A 21522-nucleotide genomic window follows, 5' to 3' on the forward strand; every position below is an offset into this window, starting at 1 on the left:
ACATTTTTTCCCCAAATACCTGGTTTTTGCTGTGGCTTCAAAATTTTCAGAAATTTTACCTCTCTAGTGCTGTACTAACACAACAATTAAAGCCATTCCTGTGTTTGTTCCGATGCTGAAGCCTTTTGTGTACCCACACACCACAGAAATACAATAATGGAAGGTGTAGCATATGGTAAGTTGTTAAAAAAACAAATACTCGTTTTAATAGAAAAGGAATAACTTTCCAACTGAAATACATCATAATTAATATGATGAGTTGTACTAACGTTGTGGATAAATATTTTATACATTTATATTTCAACAGAATTTATAAAATCAAACAAAATCATTAAGGATTTGTTTTTTAAAAATAGGGAATAAAGTGGATTTTATATTTTATCCAGTATTAAAAAAATTTTAAAAGTTAAAAGACATTTAAAAGGATAAAACTGAGCACATTGCACCACCCTGTGGCAAGCAGCCTACATTTGTAGAAAAAGACTTCATTGTCAACGCTGATATGTGAAAGATTTAATTAACTGATAAAATCTTTCAGACTTTAAACAAAAACACTACTAAAGAAAAAAGTGAAACACTTATACTTTCAATAATCAAGCAAAATATAATACTATGCAAATTGATCCAATTTTCAAGACCAAACAAGCTTTCTTAGAGTAATACCCCAATCGTGAAAATAATCACCTTCACTTCCGAAATAAATGGAGCTGGTTTAAATAACATGAAACTATGAGATCTGGAAAGCAATATAGGAGGAGGTGGAACTTTTCTTTTCACAGTAGTTGCAGGTTGCTGGAGACTGGTACATAATATATTTTGTTCAGCTTCTGCCTTCTGAATTAAAATTAATGCTTCCTGTGGTTTAAAATCAAAGCCAAAGAAATATGTTATTGGCTTATTTATACGACACATAAAATAAAGCACTGTAATGGTACAAAAAAGATCCAATGAACAAGACTATTATGGGTTATCCATACAATCAGTTTTTCACATAATTTTTTTTGTTTTGTTTATGCAAGGAGTCAATACACTCTGCATTATATCTAGTAACTGGTCATTGCAGTTTGCAGGATTTAAGGGGTGAAGGTTTATAGCACTATAATAGGACCTTCTTGCAATTAGTACCGACAGGATTTTCAGTGTCTGTCTTCACAGACTTTTTCCCTTCCCCTTCTCTTTTTATTTATTTAGGTGCTGAATTTGCAGTACTTTATCTGTGTTTGCAATTTGATGGCAAGAGGTTGCATATATGAGATCATTGCTGGTACAATGAGAAGCAAACTTAAATAAAATTTTCCAAAAAGAGTACTGGTCTGGACATGCCGTTATATATGCACCTGGGAAATCAACAGCTCCATTTGGACATCAAATGGATGTCCAACACCAGTTTCTTCAATCCAAAAATGAACCTGGTGTCTTTCAATGCCTCCTCCCCATCCCTCTGCCTCTCACACACAGAGCCACAACTGAAGACTTCCTTGTTTAGAAAATCCTCATTCGAATCACAATCTGGTGACATCCAAATTTAAGCACTGTGATAAATTGGGGCTTGTGTCATGCCCACAAACTGGATTTCCAGTCCTCGAAAAAGTGATAGATAAATAAATAAATAACATCCTTAGAGAAAATTATGTGGCCAATTATGGCCCAGTCTCTAATTTGCCCTTTCTGGGCAAAGTGAATGAGAGAGCAGTAGCAATCAACTCCAGACTTTCATGGATAATGTCGGCTGAACCCAGCACAGGGTCTGTGAAACTGACAGCCCCTTTCTCCTGCTGCCCGGGCTGTCAGTTTCACAGACCCCGCGCTGGAACCGGTTCAGGGTCTGTAAAACTGACAGCCTGGGCAGCAGGAAAAGAGGCTGTCAGTTTCACAGACCCCGCGGCTGAACCCAGCACGAGATCTGTGAAACTGACAGCCCCCTTCTCCTACTGCTCTGGCAGGAAACCACAGGAAAAGCCGCCCGATGCCGCCAACCAACTCATGCTCATGGTGATGTGGCAGCAGCTCCTGCAGCCATCGCTGCCAGTGTCCTGGGCCTGCCTAAAGGGTGACTATTGGGTCACTATTCCTGGTGACCCAGCGGAGGAGAGTCAATGGGAGCAGGCCTCCTCAGCAGCAGTGGACACCGGGAATAGCCAAAAGAAGTTGCGTCCAGCCAACGTGGGATGGGCTTGGCCAGGATGGGGGGAGGGATGGGGGGGAGAGAAGACAGCGCTGAGTTGACAGAGAGCACCAGGAGCCAGGGCAGAAGAGGACAGGAGCCAGTATGGGGGAAAGCAACCAGAGGCCCCACCTGAGCAGGGGCAAGCCAAGGAATCAGAGTGATTCAGGGATTGGTGGGGTTGGTGGAGGAAGAGGAATAAAAGGGGTGCTCTGAGGGACGCCGGGGAGGAGACGGCTGTCCTGACACACAAAGGGACAGATAGAGGGAGGAGAAGTCAGAGCACAGCAGGGTAGGAGGAGGAGACTGGTGCTGTAAGCCTCCTCCCCTACCCATATCTGAGGCTGAGGGAGCACTCCCAGGTGGACAAGAACAGTGAAGGCGGAGCCAGCACTGTGGGTGATGTGCACGTTCACAATCAATATCGCAAGAAGTAGAGTCCAAGTCCTGCTATAACCTCAGTAGAGACCCTTCTCCACTTAGGGGTGCAAGATATGGTAGTCAAGGGGCACCAGTTGCTACTCAGAAAAAACTGAGACTACTGCTATAGTGCAGGAAAAGAAACTGATCAAAACTGCCAACGTTGTCACCAGGAGTGAAAACATAGCAAATCCAGTTCCAGATTAAATGAACAGCCTTGTCACATAGACTACAGTTATGTTATGAAAGACCCAGACATGTGAAGGCATAAGCTAAATTCACAAAAGCTCAAATCAAATACATTTTATTCCTTAGAGAATTATTGGCCTTTTATCTTATTATACAAAGAGACAATCTGCCATTGGATATGTTCAATGGCCTCACTTTATAACACTTTGGCCAATACCCTTTATACCCCACGATAGGGTTAAAACATGTTTTATGCTCACTTCAAAGGGAATGGTAAAAGGATCATAATGACCTGTTGATTAACAGCTTAAAAGAAAAATGGCAGCAGGAGAATTCTGCTTCCCACATATGCCAACATCTTATAGCATTCACACACTACAGTTACTGAATTAGAGATGAAGTGCTATTTAATCTGCAAGCCATCAACAACAATAATGATCAATGGAATGAAGTATAAATTTGCTAAAGGATTACAAAGGGGCCCTCACAACAGCCAATTTAATAAAGTTTGTGTATCAAGGACTTCTTGCCCTGGGACACCTTTTCTGTGAAGAAACATAAGACGTCCTTTAGAAAGATGGGTGTGGAATTTATCTAAACCCCACCTTTAAGCCCCAATGGGGACTCAAACTTGTTATAATATTTTATAACTTTCCTATCCATCTACACAACAACCCTGCAAAGCAGACCAGGATAAGGGAATGCTACGAGCCAAAGTCATAGGCACAATGGCATTTGAATCTGGATATCCCAGATCATAGACCAGTGCTATAACCGCTATACAAAACTGGCTCTTGTTAGAAATGGTATCATACAGGAATGACCCCAGAGACAGGATGAAAACAATGGCAACAAGAACTCTCTCCATGCAGTGGCAATTGTAATGCTGTGAAGTCTGTTTCATGTTTTGTTAGTCCCAGGATACTAAAATCTGGAGCAGTTCCAGTTCTGGTTTTACTCATGTCTGGGTAAACTGGATGTAGGGAAGGCCTGTGCTGGGCCTAATGTTCTTTTATTTGATTCTGATGAATAAAGTTACTCTGTGCTTTGAACAGGGCCAAAAATCAGTCCAAGGGAAGCACTGGAAAGAGAAAAAAAGACAGCACTTAGAAGGGAAGACCTCTCCTGGCAGCAGCTAAGAAAGAACTGAGGAAAGGGGCTGCTCCACTCTCAGAGCATGTGACTGTTTAGGCAGGAAAATAGTGCCTATGTGCTCAGAGAGAAACAGCTCCTAATGAAGCTTTAGAGGGAAACTCTGCCAAGTGTCTGTCCTGCACATGTATAGTTCCAACGTAGGACTGCACAGAAGAACAAAGGTGAACAAGCACAAAGCCAAGCACAGAGATGAAATCTTTCTGAAACAAAGCATAGCACATTTACATGGCATGTTTAGTAACATGGAAACTCCCTAAAAGGTGCATGACTACATCAGCAGACAGTACCCAACAGAGAAGCGTATAGTCCCTGTCCTTACCAAGACATGTCTCTCAGCTACCTCTTACGATACAGCCCTATAACCTTGGTAGAAAGCCCTCCTGAATAATTCAGTCTTGCATAGTTTGTGGAAAGCCAGGATAGTGGGAGCGTTCCTCACCCCTTCAGGCAGGCTATTCCATAAGGTGGGAACTACCACAGAGAAAGTATGCATATGGGCAGCTGTTGACTTTGCCCAACTGCAGGGTGGTATCTACAAAAAGCCCTGTCCAGATGAGCAAAGTTAATGTGGCGGAACACAGAGAGAGAGGCAATCACACAGATACGTGGGGCCAAAGCTATGAAGGTCTTTGAATGTAATAGTCATGACCTTGAATTGAACCTGGTAACTGATGGGAAGCCGATGGTGTGACTGTAGAATAGGAGTGATATGCATGCTTCGTCTAGCTTCTGAGAGTAAACAAGCTGCAGTGTTCTGCACCAGCTGGAGTCTCTAGGAAACCTATGTAGAGAGCATTACAGTAGTCTAGTATCAATGTTACTGTGCCATGAATTCAGGTGGCCAGATCAGCCATGTTAAAACAGGAGGCCATGTTCCAGGCTAGTATGAATTGTGAGAAGGCGCTTTTTTTTTTGCAGCTGCATTTACTTATTTCCCTAGCAACAGTGCTGGATCTAGTATAACTCCTAAGCTCTTAACTGAGTCAACCAGAGTCCCATCAAAGGTCAGAAGCACATCCTTCAAGATCTCTGCTTTTCCAACCAACATCACTTTCATCTTGTCTGAGTTCAATTTCAATTTGGTTGCTTTCAGCCAATTGACAACAGCTGTCAAGCAGCTACTCACTACATTCACTGCATTGGCAGGGGATTTGGATAATGAGATATAGAGCTGGGTGTCACCTGCATATTGATGACATTTAATTCCATAGCTACAAATGAGTTGTCCAAAGTCTTTACACAGAAGTTAAATAACATGGTGCCTTGTAGAACCCCACAAGATAATTCCCACATGGACAACAGCTGGTCTACAACAGCAACCCGTTGAGTTCGTCCCATGAGGAACAATTTAAACCAGTCCAAGGCACATCCCGATACCTATTTCTACCTCCAAAGGCCACAGCAGGGTGAAATGGTCTACATTGTTGAAGGCTGCTGACAGATCCAGGAGGAGCAACAAAGAAGCATGATCTTTGTCTACGTTCAGGCAGAGGTCATCAACTAGAGCCACAAGAACCATTTCCATCCCATAGCCTGGCCTAAAACCAGACTGAAAAGGTTCAAAGCACCAGAGTTGTCCAAGAAGGCCTGGAGTTGGTCAGCTATTGATCTCTCAACCACTCTGCCCAGAAAGGGTAGATTAGAGAATGGGCAATAATTAGCAATATCGATGTATTGTCGAAGGCTTTCACGGCCGGAGAACGATGGTTGTTGTGGGTTTTCTGGGCTGTATTGCCGTGGTCTTGGCATTGTAGTTCCTGACGTTTCGCCAGCAGCTGTGGCTGGCATCTTCAGAGGTGTAGCACTTTTGGTGCTACACCTCTGAAGATGCCAGCCACAGCTGCTGGCGAAACGTCAGGAACTACAATGCCAAGACCACGGCAATACAGCCCGGAAAACCCACAACAATCATCAATTAGCAATATCATTTTTGTCTAAGGATGGTTTTTTAAGGAGTGGGTAGATGACTACCTCTTTGAGAGACTGAGGGATGGTACCTTGAGTTAGTGACTGATTTATAATAGACATCAATGGCTCCTTTATGTGGTTATTACAGGATTTTAGTAGCTAGGAGGGCAAGGATCCAGAGTACAAGTAGAGGCTTTCACAGATGCTAGAATTCTGTCAATATCTATCACTGTGACTGGGTCAAAATGATTCAGAAACAGTCCAGACGGTGTGTTAAGCATTACTTCTGGCTCACCTATATTACAGGTGGCATCCAGGTCAGACCAATATTTGAGCTATTTTATCAGCAAAAAACTTTGCAAAGGTGTCATAGCTGTCTGTTCTTAAACCAGCGAAAGTTCAGAGTGAGGCGTCAAAAGGTGTTGAGATATAAACAGCTGGGATGGATGCAATTTAGCTGATGCAATGATTGCAGAGAAGTAATATTTCTTTGCTGTTTTCACCACTGCTTCATAAGTCTTCCAATGGGCTCTGTAGCATGCACTATCAGATTCAGCACTAGTTTTCCACCAGCTTCTTTTCAGACCTCTTCCAGTCCTCTTTAGATCACCCAACTCTATGGTGAACCAAGGGGCTAGATTCCGCTGCATGGGAGGGAAGGGTCAACAAGGAGCAATCTTGTCAATAGCTTCAAAGAGCTTCAGATTCTATGCTTTCACCACAGCCTCAATAGGGCCTGAGTTTGGAATTCTGGAATCCAGAAGAATCCATGAGCCTTTGGGGCGGACCATTTTAGCTTGGCCCCCCCATTTTCTTGGATACCAGGGCTATATTCACCCTTGATTTCAGCAGGTAATTGTCAGTCCATGGTTCAGGCTGAATCTCCAATCCCGAGAGAAGACCTTCCTTCAAAGGCTCAGTGCAAAAGGTGTGGCCCTTTTCATGTGTGGGTCCTGTCACTATTTGAGAGAGGTCCAGGGCTCCTAAGGAACCAGCCTTGACATGGAGCATTCAGCATGGATGTTGAAGTCACTCAGACATATCAGTCCAGGTGACTCCAGCATCAAATCTGAGAGCATTTCTTCCAGCTCAGAGGGAATGCTTTGTGGGTGCTAGGTAGCCAGTAAACTAACAGAATACCCAAATTGTCCTTAGTTCCCAATGTAAGGAGCATATAGTCAATGCCTGTTATAGTTTGTATCAGGAGTCTGCAGAAACTGAAGGTCTCATGGAGTACAATAATAACAATACCTCTCTTGACAGCTAAGAGGGGTTGGTGGAGAACAGCATAACCAGGTGGAGTTAGCTGGGATAGGGACACCACACCAGTTTCATCCAACCATGTCTCAGTTATGCAAGCCAGGTCAATTATCTTCTCCTGCAACAATGCAGACAGGCAGGTAGATTTGTGCCTCACTGATCTGGCATTGCATAGCATTAAGGTTGGGAAAGAAGAAGGCCTTGCATCATCAACTCCAGGAATGCTTCAGAGGTTCAGCAAGCATTGAGTAACCTTGCCTGATGTAAGCCATATTTAATAAAAACCCCATATCTGTACTGGGACAGTGCATACCTTATACATTCTGCTCCAGGAAGAGGTAGCCCCCACAATAGGAAAAAAATAAATCTCAGGTACCTCACAATCAACAAGCTAGTGTCCACAGATAACCATGCAAAAGTCCAGGGCTACAGTTGTGATATACCAAACTTGACAGTGTCCAATAGGTATTACACTATGCCTGCTGCTCCTGGTCTCCATGTAACTTAAGATTCTCAGATAATGTAGTTATCACTGTGCCCTTTAATTCGCTTTCTAACAAGCCCTAAGAAAGCTGATTACTTCTCAGAAAAAAGAGCGCAATTAATAGACCCTGTGTATAGCCATTTGTTATAGCTTTCACCCTCTCATGGAGGGATGGTGTTTTTCTAGCCTGGGCTATGTGGGTGACGGCTTGACAAGGATTTGGGAATGCTATGGAGCCTTACCTGAGGCTTGTCCTAACTCAGGAAGGGGGGGGGATCCACTTCTCTGAAGAAGGATTTAAAAGCTCTCCAGTCCTTCGTGCAGTGTCTATTGTACATCTGGGAACTGGAGCAGGGGGTAGGAGAGTGTCTTGTCTTTCCTTCCCCAATTCCAAAAGATATACATCCCTCCTAAAGAGTGATATGCTATGGTAACCCTATGACTCTCAAGTAATGTAGTTAGACCTTAGGGTGTAATCTTGTCTTTTCCTTTTCTTACCTATCTTCCTTGTCATGATATAGTCTTCCCTGCTCTGCATATATACTAGTGTAGTACAATAAAGATCTGTCTTTGATTAAGAGCCAATTGTGTCAGTCTTTTCCTTACCCACAAGCCTAGAGGCTCATCCATTGCTAGTACTTGGAACACGGTCAGGGATTCACCAGTTTCCAAATTGCTGGTGAAAGGCAACCCTTTTAATTTTGGTGGTGGTAGATTGAAGTAAGGATATCACCAAGGGGAAGAAGAACGTGTGAGTGCTCCCCCAGATGCAGCAAACACCCCACATTCTCTCCCAGGTCACAAAATGCACTATATTAGGACAGTAATTAATTTTCAATATATATTACCTCAAGAAGCTGGTTTGGAGAAGAATTGGCTACTTCTACTGGAAGCATCAGAACAGCCTTCTGCATCAGAAAGAGCGCCTTGGACAATTTATTCTTTTTTATTTTATTCATTACATCTTGTTCTGTGAAACAATTTTTAAAGCAAGATAATAAATTTCCTTTGTACAAAATATGATAATTCCATATGACATTCTGCAAGTATACATAAATGTACATTACCTGTTAAATGTTTAACCTGGTTCACATCTTTCATAGGGGAATTCAATGTAATGCTTTTATCATATTGGTTGTCTACAAGAAAGGGAGTATTAGTTTATATGTATCACATATGCTATTTACATAAGACAATACAATGCATAAAGTTCAGTGTATCTATGCTCCCAGATCTATAAGGCTGGCAGGTTCCTATACCCTCTCGACAGGAGCAGGGGGGGACCTGGCACTTACCTTGTGCCAGCAGTGAAGTCTTCTTTGCGTGTGCACAAAGCACGAGTGCCAGCAACATCACTTCCGGAAGTGATGTTATTATGCCAGCCACAGGAACGTTCCCGTGCTCCATGCAGGGCCAATTTGGCCCATTTGGGGCCCAAATCAGCCCCCAAACGAAGCGCAGGAATGCTCCAGTGGCCGGCGCAATGACGTCACTTCTGGAAATGACATTGCCGTGCCTTGTTGGAGTGTGTGCACAGTGCACATTCCTGAGGTGCCTGCTGGTGGTGAGCAACCTCCAGGAGCTTGCCACCTCCCACCAAGGGGTCAGGCAGGCAAGGTGGCAAATCCCCAAGAATTTGCCTGCCACCAGCAGTTACCTAAGAGCCCTATCTCAAAGCAACATTAATACTACTCTATTTCATTGCATCTGAATCTTAGGAATATCTAAAATTGAAGTATGCATCGGAGTAAGTAAAATTTCATTAGTCTTTTGTGCCACTCTGGGTAACTCCACACTTTTCACAATGGACATAACTGTTCTGGGAACAAAGGTAGCTAAACCAGAGTTTCCCACAGCAAACATGTAAAACTTGGATAATACAGTCATACCTTTATACACCTGGGTCCCACCAGGTCCCCGATTAAGCTGGGGCTCCCCAAAGCACACTGTAATTTATCAGTCTGCTTGCAGAATTCTGAAACCAAGTGTCAATCATTTTAAAGTTTGAAGAAAAAAACACCATGAAAGAAGCTAACATTATTGGACAGCTTTCTCCAGGTGTTACAACTGTACAAATACAGTGAGATACGTCTAGAATAACTAGCTCTCTTCCAGAACCTGCAAACGTATCAAAAAGTAAAAAGCTGATGAACTCTTCCATCCAAATAAGAGTAATAACAGTTGCTAGAACAGAAGGAAAAGAAAGGACTCAATACGCTTATCAGAGTAAAAAAACGGGGTATTTAGGATAATGGAACTTTGGATGGATCCACCATTTTTGAAGGTGCCACAAGGGTCGCAAATATTTCCGAAGCCCTCCACTTTGCCATGGAGAAGGCTTGCTGAAGTTTTATTGTCTACATTGGTTTGAATCTTTATTAATTTTAGATATTTACACCTTGCTTCTCCCCCTAACAAGAACTCAAAGCAGCTTATAACATTATTTTCCTCATTTCCTTTTTATCCTAACAACAAAAACTCTGCAAAATGGTGTTGGCCTAAAGGAAACCTGAGGCCTTAAAAATTTCCATTAGACCTGACTGCCTATTCCCTTGCTGGCCTACATTTCCCAAGATCCTTCCTAGCTTTAGGATATGACTAAGGGAAATTGAAGGGGAAAGGAAGGCCAATGATCACTGAGGAGAGTGGACCAAGAGAAAAGTAAAATAAGGCCCTCTTAAAGGGGTTAGTGTTCTCCCAGGATATGAGAGGCAGAGCAGCAGATAACAGCAAGAGAGGATCTCTCACCCCAGGAGGGTGAATTGGACACAGGAAGGGCCAGGTATTGCAGAGAACAGTCAGGAGGCCACATTTTCTTGCTGGGGAAACATGAGGAAATGGTACAATAATTTTTCTTGTCCTCAGCCTTTTAAAGGATCACTCTATTGCTAACCCTATCCAGCATCTCCTCCCACTATTGGATCAGCCTGCAGCCTGACAGTGTAAGTGGTGACCCCTGGATACTACAAGCCTGCAGATAAGCCAGGTGATCACTTCAATAATATGAAGCAAGTTCCAGACAGACAAGTCCAAATCCCCAGCCAGATGCTGATGAGTGTTGGGAGTATGCACTGTATGGGGAGTATGCAGCTATGGGTGAATTTTTTAAAAAATTAAGAAATTTGAAAAGCTCTTAAAATGATACGGCTATTCATTATTACTGATTTACATGTACTATTCAATAGATGCCTCTGATACTCATGAAACCACAATATGCACAATAAAAGAGCAAAGGCAACTCTAGTTGGAATGACCTTATTCCATAATAATACAATTTAACGATATACATTATAAAATTTATACAATACAATATATACAATACAATGCAAACCATAATAATACAGTTTGGAGGGAAATGTATATTTATGTATTTTGGTAATTTATATCCTGCTTTGTTCTCAAAAACACCCAATACACGCAATGGAACTACTAATTTGGTTAAAGACATCTGGATTGTGCCTAGAATAAACACTATAATGAATAATGTTTTATGACATATAATCACAGAGACAGAAAGGTGTTTTGGGATAAAATTTTATTTCCAAAGACAACACTAATGTATATCAGTCTGTGCTATTATGCCACTTTATCTTGTTCTTACCTTGTGCCAAGTTAAGTAGTTTAATAGCTACTCGATGCTGAACCAAAATAAGTTCAAGATGTAAATCCATAATAAAATTGTTTCCTATCATTGATTTCTGAGCAGTTTCATTTTCTGCAGACCCATTCAAATTTTGCTTATTTAATGTCAGCTGATAAAAAAATTAAATAAAACTCACTCTTAAATATTTAGATTATACAATCCCTTGATAAATTTGTTTTAAAATTTAAAACAATAGAAAGTAATGATTACACCACAGTTATGTCAGACAGAGACAGAACAATATATACACACTTATTCCTGTAATAACAAGACACAATATCGAGATACTTAAATGAAAGTTAATGAAGAATATTGTTTTAAATATTTTGAGTACATGTTCTATTCCAAAATTCCAATTATTTATGAAGACATGCATTCTTTTGTTCTGTTACTCAAAATAAACAAGCTTCACAGTGTCCCACATTCTTCTTAATCCCGCTTTGTAAGATGCTTTCTGTTTTCCACATAGAAGGAGCTTCAGCTCTCGCATTTAATGGATATGTTAGTCACTAATTCTCCAAATGGCACTACTCTTGTGAATACCACCACCATTAATCATCTTGTATTAAATAGAAAGATGACTTGTTTTTCCCCATAGAGAACCATAGAGAGTGTAGGAGGATGGGGGCATCTTATTTGGGGGGGCATAACATGGCCCCCCAAAGTCCAATCTTTCTGAAACTTGGGGGGTTGTTAGAGGAGAGTTAGGAGAAGGTCTCCACCAAGTTTGGTGTGATTTGGACAGAAAATGCCCCCCCCCAGACTCCCGGAAAGCTGGGAGGTTTTCTCATTGAAAACAATGGCCGAATCAAGCCGAAACGCGAATACCGAATCAGCTTGCTGTTTCGGTATTCCCTGAATACCGAATCGGTTTTCTGATTCAGTTAAAACTGAATCAGGTTAAACGAAACAGGCAGGCCTTGCACACCCCTAATCATATCTACCCCTGGCATGTAAATCCCAGTTTTTCTCTGTCTAAGTTATATAATTCAACTAAGGAAAATTACAGCAGTTTATTAAAAAGAATGACAGCTTATTTTTTAAATGGAAATCATACGAGGGCTAATTCCACTCCCTTTCCTCTTCTCTGTGCAGCCCTACAACCTACATGTCTATTGGTCCACACAGGGCCAACAACCCGGGGAATCAACTTTGCTGGGGTCGGAAAAAAATCCTGTGGAGAGGGAATGCTCTAGGTACAACCCTATGTCCACCGTATCATTTACAGTCCTTACCTTTTTGCAACAGCTATCCAATACTGATGTCCCAGCAGGTAAAACTGAGCGAGCATGGGTCATTGCACTAATTGCTCTATCCAGACACTCAAAAGCGAAATGCAGTTGTTCTGGAGGGGATCTCTGAAAGGAATCCATACGTAAGGACCAATAATGACAAATAAAATAGAAACAGAGTTAATTTTGAATCTCAGACCTGAACCACTAAAACAGAGATGGGCAAAATGGAACACATTAAATATGTCTGAGGTGTCAAACTTATGTTTTGCTGCTGTTGGTGAATTCTGAAACTTTACCCAAGACCGCAGATTGAGGTATGGTTGCATTCTGAGCAACCCAAGAATGGTATCTCCAAGGCAACTGACAGTATGAAGAGCTAATAAAGGGGCTCAAGATGAACAACGAAGTAGGAAGCAAGTAATGACAATATCCCTTCCTTGGACTTGAATAAGAGAGTAGTAATCTGCAGTCTGACAACAGTCCACATTTCATGATTCACAGCAATTCTTAGTAGTTCATTTTGCCGTCACAGGTTGCTTTCAAATCTACCACAAATTTGCTAACAAGTAAATAAATGCATAAATACTTTTAAATAAAAGTATTTAACATTTGCATGCACAAGGCCATTATTCCAGACCCGACAATCATCTAAACAATTCACACTTTGCTCTCACCCTTATTTAACCTGTCCTTGTTTTACCACACATAGTAAAGGTCCACTTTACTCCACATGGAGTTCTGATTGCTATAGAATTAGGAATATTCTGTATATTTTCCAGTCTCTAGATTATCTTTTGTTTTCTATAATGCAACAACCAAAATAGCGGCAGTTTATGCTACCCTCTCAGGTTTCAAGGTGTGTTTACTATATTCAAAATTATATCATTATTATTCAAACTTCAAACATAAAAAGAAATTATACCTGTATCAATGAAGGCACATCTCCAATACAGAATTCTGATAGTGCCATGGAGTCCATTTTTTCTCTTACTACAGAAATAAAAACACAAGTAGTTAAAGGAGCCCTGTACTAAATATATCCCTTTAATATTAACCACCAATACAGGGGTAACTAAGGTAACTGAAGACTCTAGTAATATGAAAGTCCCCTATTTCTTCACCTGATTACCACAACTGTATACCTCCACTGGGCTCTAAAAAACAGGGTTACACTTACCTGTAACTGTTGTTCACTGGAGTCTTCTGTGCAGTCCCATATAGTCTGCACAGATAAGCAGACCTGTATGCACAGGTCTGCTTATCAGTAGGATTCTGTAGCTTAAATCTGCAAAGGGGCATCCTCCTCTCCCAAAGCATCTACACAGCTATTTCCCACTCAAAGTAAGTTATGAAGAACACAGTAGAGCAGGAGAGAGGGTATGTGTGCCTGCACAGAAAACTCCAATGAAAAACATTGGAGTACAGATAAGTGAACCCTATTCTCACCGTCAGTCTTCTGTGCAGTCCCACATGGGAATTTAACAAACACTATAGGAGGTGAGTGAGTCTCTTCACAGGAATAATGACTGAAGGATCACTTGACCCACAAATCATTTCTCCTGGTGTTGACATCCAGAGCATAGTGCCTTATAAAGGTGTCTGCGGACAACCAAGTCACAGCCTTACAAATGTTCTGAATTGGAACTCCTCTGATGAAGGCTGCTGAGGATGCCTGAGACCTAATGGAACGAGCATATAACCGCTATGGACAAAGTAAGTAGACCCGTTCATAACACAGCCTAGTTGCCTGGACTACCCATTTGAAGATAGGCTGTGATGAAGCCCTAGTTCCTTTTCTGGCTCCTGCATAACAAATGAACAATTTGACCTCCAACCTGAAGAGTGCAGTACAATCCAAGTCAAACAATATTGCTCTGCACACGTCTTGGATGTAAAGGGCTTTCTCCACATCTGAGGTAGGCAAGGGGAAGAAGGTTGGAAGCACAACTTCTTGCGAGATATGGAATTTAAACACGATTTGGCAAGAAACTGCAAGCTAGGCCTAAGTACCACTTTCTCCATATGTACCTTGATAAATGGCAGGCCCATCCTTAGCACCTTGGCCATGCCTAGCCAAGGTGATGGCCACCAGAAATGCCACCTTTAGGATTTCAGTGAACAGGTGGACATGGGTTCAACTTGGAAAGTACTAACGACAGCAACCACTATAGGTAATGCTGGTGGGAACATGTTGAGACCCTTAAGGTACAGTGTAGGCCTCTATTGTGAGAAAAGCATCTTATCAACTGGGGCATGGAAAGCAGCTATAGCTGCCGGATGAACTTTAATGGACAAAATGACAGTTCTTGTCATTTTAATTTCAGCAGGTATTCTAATAGAGTAGCTATAGAACAAGAGTGAGGTGTGACACACACATACCCCTCCCTTGACTGTGCTCAGGTCTCAAACTTATTCCATTTTCTTGCATATGATAATCTGGTGTTTGGCTTTCTAGCATCCAGAATCAGTACACTTACCCCATCTGGGTTATATGGACCAAAAGGAGCCAAACTTGTAATTGTTTCATGTTCAACCTTGATAGAGGTGAAGCCACTGTGGTTGAAGACAAGCAGTGTCTGGATCTTTAATGCTGATTGGGCCAAGTTTAAATGGTGGCAGCATATACATAGGAAAAATAACCTCTATGTTCCCTTTTCCCCAATATCCCTGGGCTGTAGCTGGGTTAGGCCAGGGTCATACAGGGAACTGGCTGCCTGTCTGGTGGAGCCTCTGGAAGAGGAGAGAGGGGACATTGTGAGAATTTGGGTCAGTGGTCTCTGCCTGCTATATGGAGGCTAGACAGGTGCATGTGGTGACCCAGCCTACCTGCCTGTGACGCCCCAAATCTGTGAAGGGAGGTTTGTGGTGGGTGGCAAGGGGCGTGAAAGGTAAGAGGACTGTCACTATAGTGCCCATTATAGCAATATAGTTGACCATTGTGATGTTTAACGCTGATGAGGTAAGTATGTTCCTACCCACTTCATCCAATTTCTTGCCCTCCTTGTCATCCATGGTTGAGTGCATTCCTTGGCACTGTGTGGATTGCATTTCCTCCATTATCAAGGATGACGGTGGAGGGTGCATAAATAAGAAGACACAGTTGTCTTCCTTAGTCTTATAGAGTCCTTCGGCCTTCTTTGATGTAGCTTATATCAAAGCCAGTTTCTCACGAAGGACATCAGTTCAACAGAAAGCAATGTTAGAAGAGTTTCCTGAATACAATTACACTTTCTTCTAATATTTCCTAGATGATGTCATAAAAATATAAATCAGTATCATTGACAAGCTACTGTCTTCTTAAACAGTATACCTGATAGGGTTTCAGATTTGAGTGTGTATTCTGCTGTATTCTCCATCACTTCAGTTAAACGTAAGACAACTTCAGCCATCACCACAGCATTAGCATCTCCAAAATTCACTGTGTGAATTACTTCATTAAGCATATAAAGAATATGAACCCACTAAAGAGAAAACAAAATCTTTTTTAAATGTGGTTTACCACAAAATACATGCATATGACTACGTATGCAGATTACCACCAATCCATTTGCCTAATAATATAATTTATAGAAAAAGGTTCCACGCCTCACTGCATGAATTAATAGGTGGATTTCAACATCATGATAAAATGTGGCTTATAAATTGTGATTTGATCAAACCCCTGGATACTTGTACAATCCAAATGAAAAAGGTCCAACACAGCAACTTTGCTGGTGGCATCAAACCAGGATTTCAATAGGAGGCATTATAGTTGGTTTATTAACCACAGTTTGTACTGATTGTGGTTTATTGTAATGTCTTAATTCAGATACCACAGTTTATTGAACGGTGATGTTCTTCACAGCTACCTTACCACACAGTTGGCAAGGTGGGGAGAACATCCTCTTTTCTGGGAGGTGAGAAAGATAAGAGTTCATACACAAACAAGCATTTGTCAAATACATCTGGTAGATTAACTTTAATTGCACAAACAAGTTTTTGAATGAATAGATAGAGAATTAGGCCAAATAGATAATAGAAAAGATAGCTTATATTAAACATGTCCACAAAGGATTGAGAAGACAAGACTCGCTGGAAAAGCTGAAAGCAGTAGGAAAAAAGGAAGAAGCAAATGATGGCTTAACTCAATAAAGGAAGCCATGTCCTCCAATTTGCAAGATCTGAGCAAGTCTGTTAATGATAGGATGTTTTGGAGGTTATTCATTCATAGGATCACCATAAGTGAAAACACGCCTCAAAGAAAAAGACAAAAAGGAGGAAATAGAGGTCTTAGCCAGTGGAGCAAGAAATTTGTGTAGGGGGTACTTAGAGCCTTCTTGTCTACACAATATATCTGAAAGTAGGAACTGCTTTGGCAAGATTTTTTGCCAATCTAAAATCAACTCTTGTTGTATAACTCAATTAACTCATCACAGATTGCCAATCCACATTGGATTACATCAATTTCAGAAGTTCCTTGCTGAATATAGCAGGTAATACGATTCTCGGAAATCTAGAAAGTGTCCAACTTAAGTATCTCACAGGAAGCAGAAAAACTCCCATTAACAATAGAATATTAAATATCCAGAAGCCTCAAAGTACTCAGCCAGCACTGCTACACCAGTAACAGAACATAAGGAAGCCGTGCCCTCAAACCCACACACCACCTCATGAATCATACCATGCCTATCCAAGATGACAGTTTTAGGTGGGTAGCCATGTTAGTTTGCAGTAGAACTGCAGGGTTTGAGTTCAATGGCACCACAGAGACCCACAAAATTTTCATGGTGTAAGCTTTCATGAGTTGGGGCTCCCTTCTTCAGACACAAGTAGGAATGGAGATCCCTTAGCCTTTATAGCCCAGCCGAAAGGCCAGTGGGGTGTTACAAGGGAGAGCATCAGGATGTAAAGGTACAATGTAGCTTGATTAGATGAGAAGGATATAACAAAGGAAGATGTCAGGATGTAAAGGCACAATGCAGCTTGGTTAGAGCAGAAATGTCAGGCTATGAATGACAGAATATAGTAGACAGCTCTCTGGACCATTGCAGCAAAACACAGGTTCTTGGTTAAATGGTTTTTAATCAGAAATCAGATCATTTCCATATATATGTCCATAGGACTACTCAGAAGCAAGGTAAGCATCTAAGCAGCAAGAGTAAAAGTTGATAGAAATGACATCATGTGAAAGAGACTTCTCTTTTAACATTCGAGTCTGCTCTTTTCCCCCCTCCCAATCATAAACAAGATTTTGCCGCTTCTCTGGTGTGAGAACGTTTCACATATTTGTACTATCGAGTTGAGTCACTAGGAAGCAAGACATAGCAAAGTCTGAGAGGGAGTACAAGGTCAGAAACACTGGACGCTGTTACAGTCCATCAGATAAACACCTGTGAAAGCCTGTGAAAGAAATAGTTATGACACTGGTAAAATGTATCGAGTTACAGCAGGATACATTGGTTCAGCACAAAAGGACTGTTAAAGGCATGGATGTGGCTCAGCCATGACAAGAAATTAGCATCTGTAGTGAGATAAGACTCTTAAATAGCTATTCAGCCCCAGGGGTGCAGGGCAGGGGGTGTTCATTTTTCTGAATTTGTGAATGAACTCCATTTCAGTAATCGCGTATCAGAATTTCCGCTTGAAGTTTCTCCTCATCCAAAGTACCACAAAGGATCCATTTTAACAAGATCAAGACTTGCACTGCTTAGAAATCCACATTCACAAAGATGTAAAATATGCTGTTCAACTTTGGTCTTTTAAAAGGGCATCTATAACATCTAAGCTAATGTCCTTGTGTGGTGCTGCCTTTGAAAACTGTCTAGATATTTCAGCTGGTCAAAAAGGCAGTGGTGAGGGCTCTGAGTGGAACCTGCTGTTACACCAGTGCTATGCCAGTGAGCTGCACTCAATGCCAGACTTGTTGCTAGACTTAATTCAGAATCCTGGAGGTGAAGCCCTAACTAACTTGGGGCCAGAGTACTTGAAGGACTATACCTCTGCCTACATGAGCCTTCCCAGGACTGAAGATCATTTGCTAGTGCTCTGCTCTGCATGTCATCAATGAGAAGTGACATTACAAGCATGCAGTACAGGGCTTTTCGGGGATGGCCCCCAGACTGTGGAATTTTCTGATCCAGACTGTTTGCTTCACACCCTTGTTTTTGGCCCTCAAATTATTCTAGAGGGCATTTGATGGCTTTATCTCTTAACATTTTTGTTTTTAATCTGTTCAAGAGTTTTCACTTAATGTTGACATACTACTGGATATGAAGAAGCCATGCCCTCAGCCCCATGCAACAGTGGTTTTTACTCACTGCTCTTTTACCTATTGTTTTTTGTATTTGCTGCTGTATTATGAATTGTTTTCTGTGGGTGGGGGGGGGGGGGTTAGCTATCAAAGCTTCTCTCACTTCTTAGACCCTCTTATTTCATTTGCCCTGCCTGCCTAAATTGCACACACAACCCTTTCTTTTGTGCAGTATTATTCATAAACAAACTGACCTATAATTTCCCTCACAGGAATGGAATTATTTGGCAAGACTGTCACTACTTGCATTGAACAGGCAAAGTATTAATAAACATTTTGTAACACCATTGACAACTGTGGTGCAAGCAAATAACAGGCAATTTTTTCCCTCCTCAACATACATTTATAATAAAAGATTACCTTAGAGGTTTGGTATTTACGAGCAGTCTTTAAGTAGTTGTTTCCACTCATAAGGATCTTCTGAATTCCTACCTTACACCTTTGCCACAAAAACATCATTGCATCTATTACCATTTCTCTGTCTGGCTGGAGACCCTAAAAAAAAGCATATTTTCAAGTTTCATAAACAAGTACTGTTTAATTGGTCATAGTACAGTATGCACACCAATTTGTATTTTGCCAAATTAGTACTTTTGAAAAGTTTGATCCTTGCATTACTTTAAAAATATGGTCATTCCTATATGGTTATATGCCATGCTGCTCTGGTGAAGCCTGAAATGAGAACATCCCATAGAATTAGCAGTTGACACATTTACTTGTTATATCACCTCTGCTCTTCTCAGGGAATCAATATCACTGGCATGGACAGTAACCAAGTCTCCCTCCCCGTGGGGTTTTCCCATTTGCTCCGAAACAACTTCAACTAATTTATTTATTTTAAATATTTATATCCCTCCTTATCTTATTAGACTGAAAGCAGATAATAATAAAGATATAAATACATTAAGAAGCAATGTAACTGTCTATCAGCAAGATAAAAACGCACAAAAGAAAAACAGCCAGATCTGCCAAAACAGTTGACCCTTCACTAAATTCCCTGTGAATTAAAACTGCATTATACACCTTCCTGAATAAGGAAGATGAAGGCTGCCTCTGCACCCATTCCAGTAAACCATTCCAAAGGACTGATCCTACCACAAAAAACCTCACAACCTGACTGTTTAATAAGCGTAAGTGTACTTACTTACTGCTCTTCTAGACAGATTAGTGCCCCACTCAGATAAGTAAACAAAGTCAGTTTTATCATTATCCCCACGATACAGCTGAGGAGCTGGGAGTGAGAGAAGTGGCTTACTCAAGGCAATCTGCTGAGTTCATGGCAGTAATGGGATTCAAACCAGACAATACTAACTCACAGCTCTACCACTTAACCACTATTATTTAGCATGTTGTTAATATGTTTACAGTATTTAATTCAAAAAAGTTATAGATAACATGTTTTTTAACATTGCATTAACAGCAGTAGCCAAACCTAGACCTCACTGGCAACTCGTGTGGAACACCTACTATTATAATGGATATGGTGGGTGCATACCTACACCACAAACTACTGCTTGGCAGTGGCAGATCTCTATTTTCCAACATGGCATCCAGCCCATCTGCATCAGTGAGTTTAGCTCTGTCTGTCTGTCTGTCTGTCTGTCTAGTACTGCTCATTCAGCTATAACATTAAGCATAAATTAAAATGGAAAAACCTTACTTAATATTATTTCTCTGGTATTTAATTATTGCCCCTATGTATTTTGCCACAGAAAGGGTAACGGAATCATTTGTATCTGATAATAACCACATCACCTGGGCTCTCATATTACGTACTTTTATATTTTTAAGTAGAGGAATAATTAAACTAGCCCTTAACTCATTAAATAAGGGACACTCTATACTCATGTGTTCAATGGTTTCAACTTTATCATATGGGCATCTGCTTGTTCTGACAGTATACGGTACTTTCTTGTATCTACCCTCCAAAATCACTGAGAGAAGAGCATTCATTCTTGCCAGAGTAAAAGCTCTTCTAAGCTTTGGAACTGTCAAATAATAAAAATACTTTGGCAGTTGCATTAGGATGGCAATACCTAAATAAAGACTCAAACATACCCTCCGCACCCTAACAGATGTACTCATAATATCCAACTTCCTGACACACATTTTTATTTGCCTGATTATATCTTTAGTCTCTGTAATCTTGACCATGTCATTTGTTATTCCTAGACATTTCATTTTCTTTCCCAGCAGTTGGTCCCATCAGGGCTGGATCAATGGTTGCCAGCTCCCAGAGCAACCGAAGACTTACCACTCGTGCGTGCGCACAGCGTACGCGTGCTCTCCCGGTGCTGCGTGATGATGTCACTTTCGTGACATCATCACATAGGGCAGCGCGTGCCACCCCATGGCAAGCCAGCTGTCCCGGCGCACCGCAGAGCTGATGACGGCAGCGCAAGTGGCTGGGAGGCTGCCTGCACCGTTTGCCTGCCCCACAGGACAGGGGGTGCGTGCCAAGCATGCTCCCTGTCCTGCCACCCACACACTCCCAGGGCTGGCAGCTGCGCCCGGCGCCTCCTCTTTGGCGGAGCAGGGGGCAGACTACCCCCCCTGCCCCCCTTGATCCGGCCCTGGGTCCCATTGACTGTTACGTTTATCTGCCTGGATGAGTCCAAGTAAAGTAGGCAGATTTTAAAATCTTTACATTAAAAAGGAATGCTTTTATCCTTGCCTTAGCTTCTAGCGATAATTTGTCCAATTAAGATCTCAGCGCTATGCCTAAAACACATCTAGGAATAGTTAATATACATCAGAAAAAATTATACTGGATGT

The 21522-nt window shown here is 41.5% G+C and overlaps 1 protein-coding gene across 1 annotated transcript in view; it reads right to left on the bottom strand.

Annotated features, from left to right (window-relative positions):
- Positions 1–21522, bottom strand: part of CFAP54 (cilia and flagella associated protein 54) — a 311880-nt gene that overhangs the window by 250125 nt on the left and 40233 nt on the right. Inside the window, 8 exon segments of the mRNA XM_054987752.1 lie at positions 685–855; positions 8429–8550; positions 8648–8719; positions 11182–11332; positions 12459–12581; positions 13381–13444; positions 15762–15919; positions 19108–19233. Of these exon segments, the coding sequence (XP_054843727.1) occupies positions 685–855; positions 8429–8550; positions 8648–8719; positions 11182–11332; positions 12459–12581; positions 13381–13444; positions 15762–15919; positions 19108–19233 (987 nt within the window).

This window comes from Eublepharis macularius, chromosome 9, assembly GCF_028583425.1.
Source record: "Eublepharis macularius isolate TG4126 chromosome 9, MPM_Emac_v1.0, whole genome shotgun sequence".
Classification (NCBI taxonomy): Eukaryota; Metazoa; Chordata; class Lepidosauria; order Squamata; family Eublepharidae; genus Eublepharis; species Eublepharis macularius.